Source organism: Bubalus kerabau, chromosome 6, assembly GCF_029407905.1.
Source record: "Bubalus kerabau isolate K-KA32 ecotype Philippines breed swamp buffalo chromosome 6, PCC_UOA_SB_1v2, whole genome shotgun sequence".
NCBI classification, from domain to species: Eukaryota; Metazoa; Chordata; class Mammalia; order Artiodactyla; family Bovidae; genus Bubalus; species Bubalus kerabau.
The window spans coordinates 106,637,324-106,655,757 of NC_073629.1; the positions used below are offsets into that span (position 1 = coordinate 106,637,324).

An 18,434-nucleotide genomic window follows, 5' to 3' on the forward strand; every position below is an offset into this window, starting at 1 on the left:
TTTTTCAGTTGACATAATAACACAGTCCCCCAGATGTCACTTTTAACAGCTTCCTGATCTTTTTATATATTTATTTTCTTTCTTTTTGCTTGTCAGTGCTTCAGCTTTTCAGTCAAAATCAGTAGAAATATGTGAATATACAGATGTTGGAAGAACAGCTTTATTAAGCTAGGTTTTACATACCATAATATTCACCAATTCCATGTGGACAACCCAACAATTTTCAGTAAAGATAGAGTGGTATATCCATCACGATATATATACTTCTCTTTTTTTAAAAATTTTTATCATTTATTTATTTTTGACTGCACTGGGTCTTCGTTGCTGCTTGTGGCTTTCTCTATTTGCCCTGAGTGTTGCCACAGCTTCTCTGGTTGCAGAGCATGGGACTCAGTAGTTGCCCCTCAGAACAACATATATATTTCCTGTAAAAATACAGTTCCTAGTTTTTCCTTTAAAATAGATCAAAAACATTTTCCCATGTCACTATATACAACTTCGGGCTTCCCAGGCGGTGCTAGTTGTAAGGAACTCTCCTGCCAATGCAAGAGAGGTAGGTTCGATCTCTGGGTGGGGAAGATCCCCTGGAGGAGAGTATGGCAACCCACTCCCCTATTCCTGCCTGGAGAACCCTATGGACAGAGGAGGCTGGGAGGCTGCAGTCCATAGGGTTGCAAAAGAGTCAGACATGACTTAAGAGACTAAACAACCACCACCTCATATACAAATTTTCCTATCCTTTAATAAAATCCACCTCACAATTTTCCATTATATAATGGATACACTTTAATTCACTTAAACTCTCCATTTAAACAATTTCAATGTTTTGCTGAAAAAAATCATTTTTTTCTTTTGCGGGCAAGGATTGAGATTATTAATCTGGAGGCAAATGAAAAGCGGGAAATGGTGGATGAGAGGTTCCTACCCTAATTCAGCTTTTGAGATTATACCAGAAAGTGGCAGTGGCTTTTCCCACCATGCTTACATCCATCAGACGCTTTTGTCAATCTGGAAGTTGTGCCACTTTTAGAAAACATGTACCTTCCCTCTCTATCTTAGCTTATACCAGTCCTTCTCTGGCATTTTATCTTTGCCTTTTTAAGTTATATCTTTCCTGCACGATAGCAAACACCACACTGCCATGATTAGCCCTGGAAATTATAACTCTCCTTCAATTTCTGACAAAGAGCTGAGTCAGCTCTTTTTTCCTTCCTCCTTCCCTCTTCCTTCTCTTTCACAAAGTACTTTTCTTCCAAAGGCAGGGCGATGTAAGAGCAAAGCCTTTGGATCCACCAACGTACTATCTCTGTGACCTTGGTTCTAACCCACATTCTCAGTGCCTCAAGTGTCCTGACCTGTAAAATGGGGAGAAGGGTATTTGGGCGTGATGGGAATTAAAGCAGTTACCAGATGTAAAGCGCTTAGAACAGTGCTTGATGCACAGGAAGCACTGAGAATATGTTGGCACGCGTTTGATTTCTGGTGGCGAGCAGTCTACTGGGGCAACTAGCCAGGAGAGACGCCCGTCGGACCGGGACAATCCAGGCGGAGGTGTGGCGATTGCAACGCCCCCGCGCCCGCGGCCGCGCTCGCGCCCGCGCCCGCATAGAGGCCGGGGCAAGGGGAGCGCGGTCACGTGATAGTCAAGATGGCGTCGTCCAGCTGCTTGTGGCTCTTGGCTCTCGCTTTCCTGCTGGGTTCCTGCACTTCCCTGGCGCTGGGGCATCTCGACCCGCCCGCTCCCCTGCCGCTGGTGATCTGGCATGGGATGGGTGAGTGAAGGAGGGAGTGAGAAGAGAGTCAAAAAGGTTTGGCGAGCCTTTTCCTCGCCAAGCCTGGGGTCGCGTCTGCAAAGTGCAAGTGTGGAGGGCGAGGACCGTGGTCACACAGCACCGGACTGGCTCCACGTTTTAGGATTTAGGGGTTATCCTGCATTGGAAAGGGAGATGATGGGGAAGGAGTTGTCTTTTGGTAAGCGCTCACAGCGGGCTGTGCACTGCGGTAGGGTGTTACGCGGTGTCCTGGTTTAATCTCACGGCAGTGGAGTCAGGGTGCAGCATCCGACTCTGGCTCGGGAAGGCAGGGTTGTGCCTGCGTGACCGCAGCATCGCCATCCTTTTGTTCATTCGTGCATTGAACAGAGATTTCTTAGGCACCTGTAATTCGTTTATGCTTTTAACGCGTAGCTATTGACTACCTACTGGATCCTGCTGCTGCTGCTGCTAAGTCGCTTCAGTCATGTCCGACTCTGTGCGACCCCATAGACGGCAGCCCACCAGGCTCCCCCGTCCCTGGGATTCTCCAGGCAAGAACGCTGGAGTGGGTTGCCATTTCCTTCTCCAGTGCATGAAAGTGAAAAGTGAAAGTGAAGTTGCTCAGTCGTGTCCGACTCTAGCGACCCCATGGACTGTAGTTTACCAGGCTCCTCCGTCCATGGGATTTTCTAGGCAAAAGTACTGGAGTGGGGTGCCATTGAGTATACAGTAAACTAAACAGACTAAATTCTTTGCTCTTTTAGAACTTCCCAGTGGAAGAGACAAACGATAAATAAATAAACATATGTCAAATGGTGATTCGTGCAATGGAGGAAAATAAAGCAGGGGAGGGCGAGGATAGAGAGTGCAAGTGAGGGCTTGCAGTTTCATAGAGCAAAGTCAGGATTTACTGAAAAAGTGATTATCTGAGCAAAGGCCTGAAGTCCCTGAGAGAAGATGCCATGTGAGTATATGGTGGAAAGATCAGCAAATGCAAAGCCATGAGGCAGAAGTATATCTAGTATGTCTAGTGTGTTCAAGGAGCAACACTCAGGTCAGTGTAGCTGAAACGCAGTGAGTCAGAAGAAAATAGGGGTAGGAGGATGGCCTGCATATGTTGTTGGGGCTACTAAGGCTACTGTAGGAACTTTGGCTAGAAGAGATGGGACATTGTTGTGAGTTTTGAGCAGATGAGTGACATGATCTGATTTGCATTTTAAAAGCACTCTAGTTCCTATATTCCCTGATGCTGGGAATGATTGAAGGCGGGAGGAGAAGGGGACGACAGAGGATGAGATGGTTGGATGGCATCACCAACTCAGTGGACATGAATTTGAACAAGCTCCGGGAGGTGGTGAAAGATAGGGAAGCCTGGCATGCTGCAGTCCATGGGGTCAAAAAGAGTCAGACACAACTGAGTGACTGAACAAAGACAAGTTGCTATATTGAGACTAGATTGTAGGAGGTCGTGGCCCTTTGCACGGAAAAAAGATAGAAAGCTTTTGCAATAATCTAAACAAGATGCTGGGAAAGATTGAAGGTGGGAGGAGAAGGGGACGACAGAGGATGAGATGGTTGGATGGCATCACCAACTCAATGGACATGAATTTGAGTAAACTCTGGGAGTTGGTGATGGACAGGGAGGCCTGGCGTGCTGCAGTCCATGGGGTCACAAAGAGTCAGACACGATTGAGCAACTGAACTGAACTGAAACGAGGTGACGGTGACTTGAAAAAGTATAGTAAAAGGGGAGGTGTTGAAAAGTAGTCAACATTTGGATACAGTTTGAAGATAGAGCCAGCAGGATTTGCTAACAGATTATACATGGCATGAGAAAGGAGTCAAGGATGATTCCATGGCCTGGACAACAAGAAGGATGAGGTTGTCATTTTACCAAAATGGGGGAGCCTGTAGGGTGAAAATCAAGAATGTGCTTTATGACTTACTAAATTTGAGATGTTTGTTACATATTCAGGAGATGTAGAGGCATTTGGAGTGTGGAGTCTTGAGACAGATACAGGCTGGAGGATTAAGTTGGGAACCTTTGGCATATGGCTAGTATTTAAAGCTGTGAGACTGGACAAGATCACCTAGGGAGTGACGATATTCAGAAGAGGAAAGAGGTCTAAAGACCAAATGCTGAGGCATTCCCAGCATCTGGAGGATGAAGAGATGGAATGCATGTGTGCTAAGTCGCTTCAGTCATGTCTGACTCTTTTGAGCCTGTGGACTGTAGCCCGCCAGGCTCCTCTGTCCATGGGATTCTCCAGGCAAGAATACTGGAGTGGGTTGCCATTTCCTTCTCCAGGGGATCTTCCCAACCCAGGGATCAAACCAGATTCTTTACCCTTAAGCCACCAGGGAAGCCCCCAAGGGGATGGAGAGGAACTAGCAAAGGAGACAGAGATAGAACAGCTAGGGAGAAGGTGGAGTCAGGAGAGGGCAATGTCTTGGAAACCACGTGAAAATGTTTCAAGAGGAAGGGATAGCGAACTGTGAAATGTTGGTGATAGGTCAACTAAGATGAGGGCTAAGAATTGGTTATTGGATTTAACAATGGGAAGATCACTAATGACTTTGATTAAACCACTTTTAGGGGAGTGGTGAAAGTGAGAACCTTATTGGAATAGGTGAAAGAAAAATGTTCAGAGAGGAATTAGAGTCAGTAAGTAGAGATTGTTCTTTCAAGGGTCTGTGCCAGGGCCTCGGGCTACTGCCGTGGGTTTAAAAGAGAGCATGAGAGCTCTGTGTCCTCCCAGAGCACAGTCAGTCTATTTGGAAGCCACCTAAGTAACCCGTGATTATAGTTCAGTGTGAGAAATAGAACATGCTCAAGCTCTTTTCCTTCTTTAAAAACGAATTTTTAAGTTTAGCTCTCAGGTTGAAAATGGAAAGATTAAGTTCAAAATGGAAAATGATCTTAGCCCACTTATCCTACTCAGCAGTCACTTTGCTTCCTATTCTTAGTTCTTGGTTGCTTGAAACAGGAAGAAAAAAAAGTGCAGAATGTGAGTTCAGCATTAGCACTTTACATGAGCTTTCTTTACTTGTCTTGCTCTAGTCCTGGCCCTAAGGAGAGAGAAGATTCCAGGGTGCCTTGGGGCCTGTGAGCCGCAGATGCTCTAGATGATAAGAGAACACGCACCTCTGCTTATTTTCAATTGTGAATTTGGGGTCCCCATGATACCGTGTTGGGCTTTTGAAGTTATTACTTGTTAACAACATGAGCGGAGCAAAAAATGTTGTTCTTTTTGTTGTTGTTGAGGTGAAATTCATGTAACATACACTTAACCATGTTAAAGCATACAGTTCAGTGGCATTTAGTGTATTCATGTTGTGCAACCATCACTTCTCTCTAGTTTCAAAACTTTTTCATCACCGCAGAAAGCATGTGTGCCCCATTTTAAGGAATCACTCTTTACCCTGTCTTCCCATCACCCAGGAAATGTTCAGTCTGCTTTCTGTTTCAGTGGATTTGCCTGTTCTGGATGTGTCATATAAAAGGAACTATACAGTATGTAAGCTTTCATTTCTGGCTTATTTCACTTAAAATAAGGTTTTTGAGGTTCATCCATGTTGTAGCATGTTTCAATACTTTGTTCCATTTTATGGCAGAATAATATTTTCTTGTATATATCTACCATAATTTGTTTATCCAGTCATCCATTGATGGACTTTTGAGTGTTTTCCACCTTTTAGCTATTACAGATAATGCTGCTTTAAATATTCTTGTACAGGTCTCTGTAGGGACATATGTTTTCCCTTTTCTTGGTTATGTATTTAGAATTGAAATTAATGAGTCAAATGGTCGTTGTGTATTTAACTTTTGAGGGACCATCAAATTGTTTTCACAGTTTCCACCAGCAATGTGAAGGGTTCCTGTTTCCCCCTGTCTTTGCCAACACTTGTTATTTTCTATTTAAAAATTTTTTACATTTGTTTTTTATTTTCGGCTGCACTGGGTCTTCGTTGCTGTGTGAGGGCTTCCTCTGGTTGCAGTGCATGGGCTCCTCGTTGAGGCGGCTTCTCTTGGGGTGCAGGGGCTCTGGGGCGAGTGGGCTCAGTAGTTGTGGCACACAGGCTTAGTTCCCTGTGGCATGTGGAATCTTCTAGGACCACGTCCCCTGCATTGGCAGGTGGATTCTTAACTACTGGACCCCCAGGTAAGTCTGTTATTTTCCATTTTTAAAGAAGTTAATTTAAAAAAAATTGAAGGCTTTAAAGGCATCTTAGTAGGTTTGCATTGGTACCTCATTGTGATTTTGATGTGCATTTCCTTAATGATCAGTGATGTTGAACATAATTTCGTGTGCTTGTTGGCCATTTGTATATCTTCTTTGAAGAGATGTCTGTTCAAATCCTTTTCCTATTTTAATTAGATTATCTTCTTGCTGACTCGTAGAGTTCTTTGTATATTCTAGATATTAAATGCTTAGTAAGTATGTTTTGCAAATATTTTCTTCTCTGTGTTGTCTTTGCATATTTCCATTAATGCTTTTGAAGTACAAAGTTTGAAAAAGTCAAATAATGTTGTTTTTACTCATAAGTTTCCATGATTGTCTTTGTTGTCTAGGAGACAGCTGTTGTAATCCCTTAAGTATGGGTGCTATTAAAAAAATGGTTGAGAAGAAAATACCTGGAATTCACGTCTTATCTTTAGAGATTGGGAAGACTCTCAGAGAGGTGAGGCGCTTCACCGTTCTGTTCCTTTGAAGGTTTGCTGACTGATTTCGTAGAATGTAATATTAAAATGGGTTACCTTGCATTTTTAGCAGAAGACCATACAATGATACTTAAGTTCTTGAGTGGCTTATGAGGGTACCAACCTAAACAAGTCTGCCTCTTAGAGAAGTTGCCAGTGCCTGTGTTCAGCCCCGTCCTTTGATTTCTCTTTCAGGATGTGGAGAACAGCTTCTTTTTGAATGTCAACTTCCAAGTAACAGCAGTGTGTCAGATTCTTGCTAAGGATCCTAAATTGCAGCAAGGCTACAATGCTATGGGGTTCTCCCAGGGAGGCCAGTTTCTGTAAGTCCCTTTCTGTTCTATCATACCACTTATATATCGTATCACGTGAAACTGACTGTTTGCCCTTTGATGCAGGTAGATCTATCCGTTTAGTGTTTTTGGAATCTTCATCTACCTTGGATGGAAACTCTTCTAAAATAGCCCCTTGAAAGAAGCTTTGTGGAACTTATTTTCTATGAAGGAATAAAGATTTGTGTTTGGCTGTATCAGAGGAAAATAAATCCTGAAACTTTGTGGCTTTGGGGAACCACAGATTAAGTAACTTAATCTGGGAAGTTTTTTTTTTTAACTTTTAATTTTGTATTGAGGTATAGTTGATTAGCAGATAATGTTGTGAGTTTCCGGTGAACAGTGAAGGGACTCAGCCATACATATATATGTACCCATTCTCCCCCAGACTCCCCTGGGAAGTTGATTATTGATGATCTATTTCCATCTGACAGCGGAAACTGATAATCCCTTTTTTTTTCCTCCAGGCGGGCAGTGGCTCAGAGATGCCCATCACCTCCCATGGTCAATCTCATCTCAATTGGGGGACAACATCAAGGTAACTTTGTCCTTTTTACCTAAAATATTCTAGCATCTCTATTTGTACAAGAAGTCAGCCATCCTCCCCCAAATCCTGTTTTTCTAAGTTATAACAAACTAGCCAGCAGCGATGACAAAACCGGATTCCAGACACCTGGAACACAGGGGAGTCATTACATTACCACCTACTTTTCTCTAATATAATTGACATGATTTCCTGCAGTTGAGATGGTTGCAGGCATGTAGCAGGCAGTGGTTGAGGAATTTGGAAAGTCCAGCAACCTTTCCTGTTTTCTGACATGAGTGGTGTCATATTGAATTGGGACTTAGGCAGTGAATAGTGTCTAGACTTTTTTTGCCTGTAAAATTAACAGCAGAGATTAAATCTTTCAAAAAAAAACAAACAAACCCCAACAGGTTTGCTATTTAGATAGAATTAATAAACTTTGGGGGCAGATGTGTCTTGGGGTAGAACTTTATTTCTGTTCTGATGGATTTAGCTGTTAAGCTGGTTGAGTGTAGGAGCAGGATTCCCCTTATAATCAGGAAATTGAATTCATCCAATTAAGTGTTAATTGGGCAAGTAATTTGGTATCGTAGGGTCCCTCTCACAGAGAGAAGCTAAAATAAGACGCTGCCCATCTTACAGGAATTTTTCAGAGGAGGAAATAAAATAACAGGTAGGAAAATACTTTTTAAAAGTATATGTTTTATTCAGATGCAAATTGGTAGAAACAGCTTTATCATTCATTCATTGATTCCACGAATATTTATTTAAAACCTCAAAACAAGACAGATAAGTTTTCTGCCTTCATGAAACTTCCATCCTAGTAGGGGAGAGTAGACACGAAACAAGTAAGCAAACAAAATAAATACAGATAGTAGTAACTGTGATAAAGAAAAAAATACAATAATGGAAGAATAGTGGTTATATTTGTGAAAGGCCTGGCCGCTGGAACCAGACTGCTCATGTTCATATCTTGGCTCCATCACTTACTGTCTAACCTCAGACAAAGTATCTAACCTCTCTATTTAAAAGTTTCCTATCTGTAATATGCTCTAAATAATGATTTCTACTCCGCAGGGTGGTTGTAAGGATTAAATTAATTATTGCCAATATATGCTTAGAATTGTTATGTCTGGTACCCCCCAAAATGTTATTGATGAGGTTGCAGGTATAACTGGGGTTGGGGGAGGAACAGGGGTTGAGCACTGCTTGAGTCAGGGTTCTCAGATATGACTTCTCTAAGCCAAGACCCAAGAGATGAGAATGAGGCCCCCCGTTGAAGCAGTGAGAGAAGCACATCCTCCGGAGGGGAGTGGGTGCAAAGGGCCTGAGGCAGAAAGGAGAGGGAACACTAGGAGGGAGCTGGTTAGAGTATTAATTCCAAAGACATTATTTCCTTAAGAAATGAATGAATGAAATCAGGATCTATTGCTGGATTTTTTGTTTCTCTCAATGCCCTGCACATAGTAGGTGTTCAGGACATGATTATTAAAGGCATGGGTATTTGTCTTCTGCTGCTGTAGGTGTTTTTGGACTCCCTCGGTGCCCAGGAGAAAGCTCACACATCTGTGACTTCATCAGAAAAACACTGAACGCTGGGGCTTATAACAAAGCTATACAGGAACGGTATGTACGGTTGGCCGAGAAGGATGCTGAACTGTCACTGCATAATGATATGATGCGGACTTGCATGCTGACCGTGATTCTAGGAGTAGTTGCTAGTGATATTTAAATGATATTCAAATGATTGTGAATATCTTTATACTATCTGCTTCATTTTATTGTAAATCTAAAACTGCTCTAATAGTAATTTAAAGAAAGGGAGGACATTTTTCTATATAAGAAGAATGTAATTACAACAATACATTATCATCTTTAAAAAAAAAAACAAGCCTATAGAAATTACTCAGGCTAAGAAACTACTGTTAATATTTGAAGGACAGATTCTTTATATTGTCAGCAGCAAAGGGTTAACCTCTTACATCAGTGTCCTCAACTACATATGTTTGGGTATTTAAACATATTCAGAATTACTTTTGGAGTATGTTGTCCTTCACTTGTTCCCAAACCTAAATTATATGTCAGACCCCCTGGGAAATTCATTAAAAATGAATTCCAGAGCTTCATCCCTAGAAATTTGGATTTAGGAGGTCTGGAATATTCTGGGTAATAGCCGAGATTTGGGATCAACTAGTATGGTTATGTGGAGAAGGCAATGGCACCCCACTCCAGTCCTCTTGCCTGGAAAATCCCATGGACGGAGGAGCCTGGTGGGCTGCAGTCCATGGGGTCGCTGGGAGTCGGACACGACTGAGCGACTTCACTTTCACTGTTCACTTTCCTGCATTGGAGAAGGAAATGGCAGCCCACTCCAGTGTTCTTGCCTGGAGAATCCCAGGGACAGGGGAGCCTGGTGGGCTGCAGTCTATGGGGTCACAGAGTCGGACACGACTGAAGCGACTTAGCAGCAGCAGCAGCAGCAGCAGTATGGTTATGGGGCTTCCCAGGTGGCGCTAGTGGTAAAGAGCCTGCCTGTCAATGCAGGAGATGTAAGAGACTGGGTTTGATCCCTGGGTCAGGGAGATCCCCTGGAGGAGGGCATGGCAACCCACTCGAGTATTCTTGCCTGGAGAATCCCTTGGACAGAGGAGCCTGGCGGGCTACAGTCTATGGGGTCACAGAGGAATCAGACATGACTTAGTGACTAAACAACAACAAAGCAAAAGAATGGCAACAGCATGGCAAGAGTGCTCAGTCGTGTCCGACTCTTTGCGCCCCATGGACTGTAGCCCACCACGCTCCTCTGGCCATGGGATTCTCCAGGCAAGAGTACTGGAGTGGGTTGCCATTTCCTTCTCCAGGGGATCTTCCCGACCCAGGGGTCGAACCGGAGTCTTCGGTATTGCAGGCAGACACTATAACCTCTGAGCCACCAGGGAAGCTAAAAGAATAAACTGTGATAAACTCACAAGGACAAAGAGAACAGAGAGGAGAGAAGAGATGATGAAAAAGATGTCAGTATGTTTTTTGAAAGAAAGCAGATGAATGAGTGATAACTGTTTGAGCAGAGCAGAAAATTCTGAAACCTTTATGTCTGTTGAAGGAAACACTGACAAGAAGGGACCAGTTCACTTTTTATAATCTCAGAAAGACTCAGGAATTTGACCTCTAAGATACTTTGGTAGAGTAAGTGCATGAGACTCTTCTTTGAAAATCTGTAGAAACAATGATCAGACTCCCCGAATCCCTTAAGTGTATGTCCAAGTGACTGCTCGTCCCCAACACTGACAAGAGAAGCCAAATTTATTTTCTGGAGCAGTTTAACTCAAGAAGTACCAGACTTTGTGATAATAAACACAGAATGGTGATAAGACACCATAGTGAAAACCCACCTCCTCCTGTTTGATTCCCAGAATGATAGCAGCCAGGTTATACCTCCTTGGCAGAAGTTTGATGGATCCCTCCCTGAAAAAACTGATTGGTCCCAGAGAGAAGATCTGCAGGTTGATGTTTTGCAATCCTCCAACAAATCAGGACGCCTTTTGACTAGCACATAGTGGAACCACCAGTAGATAGCTGTCTAAATTAAAAGACGCTTACTCCTTGGAAGGAAAGTTATGACCTAGACAGCATATTAAAAAACAGAGACATTACTTTGTCAACAAAGGTCCGTCTAGTCAAGGCTATGGTTTTCCCAGTGGCCGTGTATGGATGTGAGAGTTGGACTGTGAAGAAAGCTGAGCGCCAAAGAATTGATGCTTTTGAAATGTGGTGTTGGAGAAGACTCTTGAGAGTCCCTTGGACTGCAAGGAGATCCAACCAGTCCATTCTAAAGATCAGTCCTGGGTGTTCATTGAAAGGACTCATGTTGAAGCTGAAACTCCAGTACTTTGGCCACCTCATGCGAAGAGCTGACTCATTTGAAAAGACCCGGATGCTGGGAGGGATTGGGGGCAGGAGGAAAAGGGGACAACAGAGGATGAGATGGTTGGATGGCATCACCGACTCAATGGACATGGGTTTGGGTAGACTCTGGGAGTTGGTGATGGACAGGGAGGCCTGGCATGCGTCAGTTCATGGGGTCGTAAAGAGTTGGACACAACTGAACGACTGAACTGAACTATGTGAAGAACTTCCATTCAGCTCAGTGAAAGTGAAAGTGGCTCAGTTGTGTCCGACTCTTTGCGACCCCATGAACAATACAGTCCATGGAATTCTCCAGGCCAGAATATTGGAGTGGGTAGCCTTTCCTGTCTCCAGGGGATCTTCCCAACCCAGGGATTGAACCTAGGTCTCCCGTATTGCAGGCGGATTCTTAACCAGCTGAACCACAAGGGAAGTCCAAGAAATCTGGAGTGGGTAGTCTCTCCCTTCTCCAGCCGATCTTCCCCACCCAGGAATTGAACCAGGGTCTCCTTCATTGCAGGCGGATTCTTTACCAACTGAGCTATCAGGGAAGCTCTTGTTTAAATATGAACAGTGAGCCAAGGACCGCCACGCACCCCTCCATCAGACATCTGAGGAAAGCTTCCAAAATAGAAGACAGATCAAAACAACAAAAAGTAAAAAGGGACTTGGAAGAAACAGTTGGCAATTCAAGAAGCTGAAGGAAACCTTAAACAAACAAAAAAAAGCCTATATTATTATCTTCAGAGAGAAAGAGATCATCCATGACTCTAGAAAAGAATTCAAATAAAACCAATCATTAGAGTAAGAGAGAGATCCTGGAAGTTCAAAATAAGATAGCCCAGGGACTTCCCAGATGGTCCAGTGGTTAAGACTCTGAGTTCCCAATGCAGGGGAGCCTGGGTTCGATCCCTGATCAGGGAACTAGATCCCCCTTAGTACCAGCTAAGGCTGTGGCAGAAACAAGATGCAGTGATGGACAGTAATGGAGGAGGTGCCTAGTTTGGCCAGAATGGTCTTTGAAGAAAAGATATTTAAGCTAAGTCTCAAGGACAAGAAGAAAGGAGCATAGGAAATGCTAAGGAAAAAGGGATCAGGCAGCAGGAACAGAAGGCTCTGGTCTTTTGCCCCTTCGATCTCTTGGTGGCCTGTGCCCAGGGCCATGCCTCAGGCATACTGACTAGTGTGCCGCTTGGTCACCTTTATTTTTTTTTCTCCCACAGCCTGGTGCAAGCAGAATACTGGCACGACCCCATCAGGGAGGACATATACCGCAACCACAGCATCTTCCTGGCAGATATTAATCAAGAGAGAGTAAGCACCCAGCCCAGGCTACCATAATTGTGCATTCCCTTTCCTGTTAGGGACATTATAAACGGATGAGCAGTGACTGCCCAAATATCCCAGGCAGAACCCAGGAAACCGGAAGTTCTGTGTTGGGGGAGGCGGTGCTTATGAGGTTCAGTTCCTTCTGCTGCTGCTGCTAAGTCGCTTTAGGGAGGCTGAAATTCATTTGGCTTTCTTCCTGTGGATTCTTCCTCTTGCCTAGTGTTGAAGCAGCGGGGTGAACTCATTAGGTGCTGGCTGGCAGGAAACTCAACTGCTGCCTTACTGAGGGAAGCCTTTCCAGTGGATCGCTTTGGGGTCGTATTTTTTCAGAAGGGTGATTTACTTAAGAAGAAAGACTGCACAGGAGACTGAGTAGTGCGTCCCAGAGATGAACATGGGTTGGGAGATTCTGGCTCAGTTTTTTTTGGCTTATCTGGAGGTTTAAAACAAACAAACAAAAACAGAATTTGAAGAGGGGGGCAATAGGAACAGAATAGTATGGCAGAAGCACTCAGAGTTCAGTTTTTTATTTTGCCTTGGCTTTCTCTGGCTAGAAGCCTTTAACCTATGTGATGGAGACCTGTGGAGTGCAGTGACAGATTCATGGTGGCCATCTGTCCGCCATGGTTGCTGGGAGCATTGTCAATCAGATGGCATGTTAAGAAAAAGGCTGTACCTGGTGTGTTCTGGGCGGGAAGCGAGAAAAGTAGCCTATTACCATGGAGAAGAAACCCAGGGTCACGCAGACCAGAGCACTGCAAGGTTTTAATTGCCTGGCTAGAATCTGATGGTAATGTCCCCACGGTTCTTACTATTGACTTTTCCTCCAGGGTGTCAATGAGTCCTACAAGAAAAACCTGATGGCCCTCAAGAAGTTTGTGATGGTGAAATTCCTCAATGATACCATTGTGGACCCTGTGGATTCTGAGGTGAGACGCTTCTTAGGCCACAACATGCCAGGAGACTGGCAGAGAAAATGGCATTAAAACACAGCTGCCTGAGGACTTCCCTGGTGGTTCAGGGGTTAAAACTCTGTTCTCCCAATGCAGGGGATGCAGGTTCAGTCCCTGGTCAGGGAACTAAGATCCCACATGCTGCAACCAAAACCCAATGTAGCCAAATAAATAAATCAATTTTAAAAAAACAAATTAAAAAAAAAACCCACAGCTGCCTGCTGGGAAGAATTGTCAGTCCCTTCCACCCATATTTGTGTAGAGCAGGGGTTCTGAGGTCTATAAATGGGACACTCAGGGTTGTAACCCCCCACAACCCAAAACTGTTTGCAAACTTATATACTGTTGACCCTTGAACAACATAGGGGTTAGGGACACTGGTGCTTTCCACAGTCAAAAATCTACATATAACTTATAGTTGTCCTTCAGCATCCACATTACTGAACAAAACCCACATATAAGTGGACCCGAGCAGTTCACACCCATGTTGTTCAAGGGTAAGCTGAAGTTGCATTCTCTGAGGAAGGGTCTAGAAATTTTTTATCAGATATTCAGAGATCTGTGATCCAGAAAAGGTTCAGCACACCAGTCCAAAATTTGTAACTCCCTGAGGTTCACATTCACATTCAGCCTTGACTTGGCTTTGATTTCTTTCCAACCTAATCTTACTTCATGATCACTTCATCCCCTCTCTGACCAAGTCATATTGTGCTACTTGAAATGCCCTCCTCCTGGCACGTGTTTCTTATGTTCCTGTGTTCATGCTTTAGTCTCTAAAATGCCCTTCCCTGGGCTTCTCCACCTGACAGGCTCCTGTTCAGCTCAAATGTCATTTCCTCCATCCAGAAAGCCACCCCTCTTCTAGGCAGAATTTGCTCCCTCTTAAGAATTATCAGCCTCTATCATATCAGCGTTCATCACACTGTGTCAGAGCACACCACAGCCTATGGGCTGAATCCACCCTGCACCTGCTTTTGTATGGTCCACGAAGGAAAATGGTTTTTGTTTTTAAATGGTAGAAAAAAGTAAAAAACTTTGATAATGTGAAAATTACATGAATTACAAATTTCAATGTCTATAAATAGTTTCATTAGAATGCAGCCATATTGAGACTTCCCTGGCAGTCCACTGGTTAAGACTCTGAGCTTCCACTGCAGGGGACGTGGGTTTGATGCCTGGCCAGGATCCCACATGCCATGCTGGGATGCAGCTGGGAGCTGGTGGGCAGAGACAGAGGAAAAAAAGAATGCAGCCATATTCATTTAAAAAATACTGTCTCGTGGCTTTTGCATTACAATGGCAGTATTTAGTAGTTGCAACCACGTGGCCCCTTAAAGCCTGAATTATTTTGTGTTTATTATGGAAAAGTTTGCTGACCCCCATGCTAAACAATTAGTTGTGTCTGTGCATTGGACCAGAGCTGCTTAAAAGTAGGGACTGTATACATAAATTCATCTTGGAATGTTTATACCGCACAAGGATTTTCAGAGTAGTGCTCAGCAACTGTAGGAAGCAGCAATTCTAGGGAACTGGAAAGCTCTTTGGAATGATTAACTCATACCTCAGGATCCACCCTTAAGAAGAAATGACTCGAGACATGCTTTGTTGTCCCTCCTTGCCACAGCCTTAGCGAGTTGTCAGTAGTCTTAGCTACTAGCCAGTTTTGAAATAGTTTGGCAATGTGCGTGTGTATCTCATCGGACCTCCTTTCTTCCTCCTTTCCTGTAGTGGTTTGGATTTTACAGAAGTGGCCAAGCCAAGGAGACCATTCCCTTACAGGAGAGCACCCTATACACACAGGTAACTGGGGAGGAGAGGTACAGTCCTGGTCAGCTCGATTCTGGGAGCTGCTAGGTGCTTTGGTGACATACCTGGTTCTGTACACTCCAGCACAGCAGGTGCTGTGGGCAAGACTCATTAGGCTGCTGATTCTGGCACCAGCTTATCAGGCGCTGGTTTACTGAAGTCTCCATCCTGAAGGTTGAAGGACCTATTCCTTGTGTTTTCAGGCCTGGGCAAGGGATATATCTCTAACTCCTTCTGATAACAGGGTTAGAACTGGCTTCCTTTGCTGAGGCACAGTCCGTCACAAATCCAAAGAGCCCCCACATGAGAAAATATGGAGGGCTGTTACTTCAAAACACTAATATCAATAGATGCTGTTAAACCAGGCACTGACAGGGGAAAGCGCCTCCTGCAGGAGACTGGAACAGAGCTATGAATTTTGTTCAGCATAGGCTTTTTTCTCAAGCAGCTTTTCACCACTCCCAGTTCTGGAGTCTCCCACACTCTCAGGCTCTTCCTAAAGTGCAGAAATGATGCATCTGAACCACTTGCCTTCTATTCAGATCCCAAGTAATTTCAGAGGCTAATTGTCATCTCTTGGCTTTTCTCCTGCCTCTGGTGCTCTGCTGCGGGTGAGGTAAAAGGAAGCTAGGGTCTGTTAAGAGTTTTGCAAGCTACAATTAAGAACTTGTCATGAAACTCAAATTGGTGGTTTGATGCTTTTGAACTGTGGTGTTGGAGAAGACTCATGCGAGTCCCTTGGACAGCAAGGAGATCCAACCAGTCCATACTAAAGATCAGTCCTGAGTGTTCATTGGAAGGACTGATGTTGAAGCTGAAACTGCAGTATTTTGGCCACCTGATGCAAAGAGCTGACTCATTTGAAAAGACCCTGATGTTGGGAAAGATTGAGGGCAGGAGAAGGGGATGACAGAGGATGAGATGGCTGGATGGCATCACTGACTCAATGGACATGAGTTTGGGTAAACTCCGGGAGTTGGTGATGAAGAGGGAGGCCTGGCATGCTGCAGTCCATGGGGTCACAGTTGGACACGACTGAGAGACTGAACAGCAGGAGCAGCATTCTGGCACCATCCTAACTGCTCATCTTCCCAGCCACACTTGTTCTTCAGCAACCCAGCTGTCATGACTTACTCAGTTGCAGAATGTGGAAGTGTCTGAGTTTTATTATCTAAGAGTTGGGTATGTTTTAAGTTCTCTAGCTAATGTTCTCCCATCTTTGGTTCAGTCCCAGTTGACATTTTGAGGCAGTTTTGTCCATGGCTTGCCCACTTGTAGGTGGTCCTCCAGAAGCTTTGGGAGACTTTCCAGAAAGCAGAGTATAAAAGTCTGTATAGAACCACCTCAGTGGCACATAACTTTTTTTCCCAATTGTTTGACTCCATAAAAATCAGAAGACACTAATGGACCACCAGCCCATCCCCATGGTGTCCTAAAGAGAAGACCAATCAGCTTAGATACATAGTGGACTAAAATCCTACCACCTAAGGCTTCAAGCAATGAGAGGAACAGCCATCAATATTTAGGGGAAAAAATGGGAGGGAAGTATCCTTGTTTGCATTTCATTTACCTAAATTTTAATACTCAAGAGAAAATACTGCATTTTTGAGAATATCTCGTTAACATTATTTATGATTTTACTGTGAAACCATTAAGCTTCTTAATTATGGCCTTATCTTCTACAGGACCGCCTGGGGCTAAAGGCAATGGACAAGGCCGGACAGCTGGTATTCCTGGCTCTTGAAGGTGACCATCTTCAACTGTCTGAAGAATGGTTTTACGCCCACATCATACCCTTCCTTGAGTGAAACCCTTGTAGTCTGAACCAGAGCTCAGGGAACCCCTCCCACTCCCACACCAGTTCCCTCTATGCCCAAGCCTGAGCTCAGATCCAGCTAGCAACTAATCCTTTTCTCTAGTCATCATCGAACATGCCCCGCTTGGAAAGATCCAAGATACGAATCTTATCCTTTGCCTCATCCTATCAGCAGATGGTGCTGAATGCCAGTTTAATTAGCTAATAGCCGTGGAGCTTGTTTTACAGCCTTTGATATGGTCAGGCTCTTTTAGGAACCAGGAGTTTGCTGCAGGTCAGTGCCAGAGCTTTGCCCAGGCCTGGATGAGACTAAACAAACTAAACCAATGAAATAGTCTAAGATGAGTGACTTTCTCAGGAAAATCTAGCCACATCTCAAGCCAAGGGGCCAGTACCCAGGCCTGAGGTATTCACGAAAAATGCTTTCTTAACTGTTCCGGTGATTTGACCAGTGCTCAGAAAAGTATCGCTTGGCTAATGCATCCATGTAATTTCTTTAAGGCTGTCCTCCTCTGAGTATGTTGCTTTCTGTGTGTCTTGGGTATTATTTTACAAATTCCGGCAGCCCATGATCTTGCCTTGGTAGCACTGTCTCCTTAGGTAGTGATGAATTAGTTGCTCTATCACAAAAGGAGGGAAGTAGCACCCAATTGGATTGCTTAAGGCAGGAAGTATACATATTGCTTAACTTAGATGGGGTCGATAGGGAGGTTTAAAGAAAAATGTAAAAATATAAAGAGGAGGAGGTAGCTGGTTCTTTCCATTCCACCCTTGATAAACCTGTCCCTTCTGAATATGACTGGTGGTCTGGATTCCAGAGTTACTCTATTGCTGGTGTTAGCAAAGAATGGGAGGGGGGCGGAAATATGAACAGATCAGGCTTTCTAACTTCCATCTCAAAAATGTGTATTACCAGCACACTCCAAACTGCTTCTGATGTGTTCTGTGAAAAAAAAAAAAGATTGCTCAAGAAACTTACATTCCATATCCCTTTTCTCTTGGAGATCTACCCACCTTAGACTATTAAGGACTCTTTTGAGAATTTCTGCTAAAGACAACATCTTAGCCCCTGACTCCCTTACCCCATGAAATCCTAGCACCACTTCTGGAAGACTGTTCTGCAGAATGCCCCGTCTTTGGAAATGATTAGCTGCGTTTGAGGGAAGCACTTAAGTGCTACAAAGTTTACCTTCTGGTTTTCCTTCACCCCTTTCAAGACTTTTCAACTGAAACAAGGGGATGAAAGGCAAGAAATGGGGACGGGTGAAAACAATTTTATGAAGTTATCTAAAATAAAGAGTAGTTTCTTA

The 18,434-nt window shown here is 44.0% G+C and overlaps 1 protein-coding gene and 1 non-coding gene across 2 annotated transcripts; one reads left to right on the forward strand and one right to left on the reverse strand.

The window, feature by feature from the left end:
• Nucleotides 1–1,547: 1,547 nt before the first annotated feature.
• PPT1 (palmitoyl-protein thioesterase 1) lies at nt 1,548–18,434 on the forward strand. The gene is made up of 9 exons (XM_055586290.1): nt 1,548–1,772; nt 6,328–6,437; nt 6,652–6,779; nt 7,256–7,326; nt 8,838–8,940; nt 12,444–12,534; nt 13,380–13,478; nt 15,231–15,302; nt 16,994–18,434. Exons 1-9 carry the CDS (start codon nt 1,649–1,651, stop codon nt 17,114–17,116), a joined length of 921 nt encoding a protein of 306 aa, XP_055442265.1. The 5' UTR covers nt 1,548–1,648; the 3' UTR covers nt 17,117–18,434.
• Nucleotides 16,678–16,826, reverse strand: LOC129656708 (small nucleolar RNA SNORA79). The gene has a single exon (XR_008716497.1). It is a non-coding gene; the product is annotated as a small nucleolar RNA SNORA79 (small nucleolar RNA).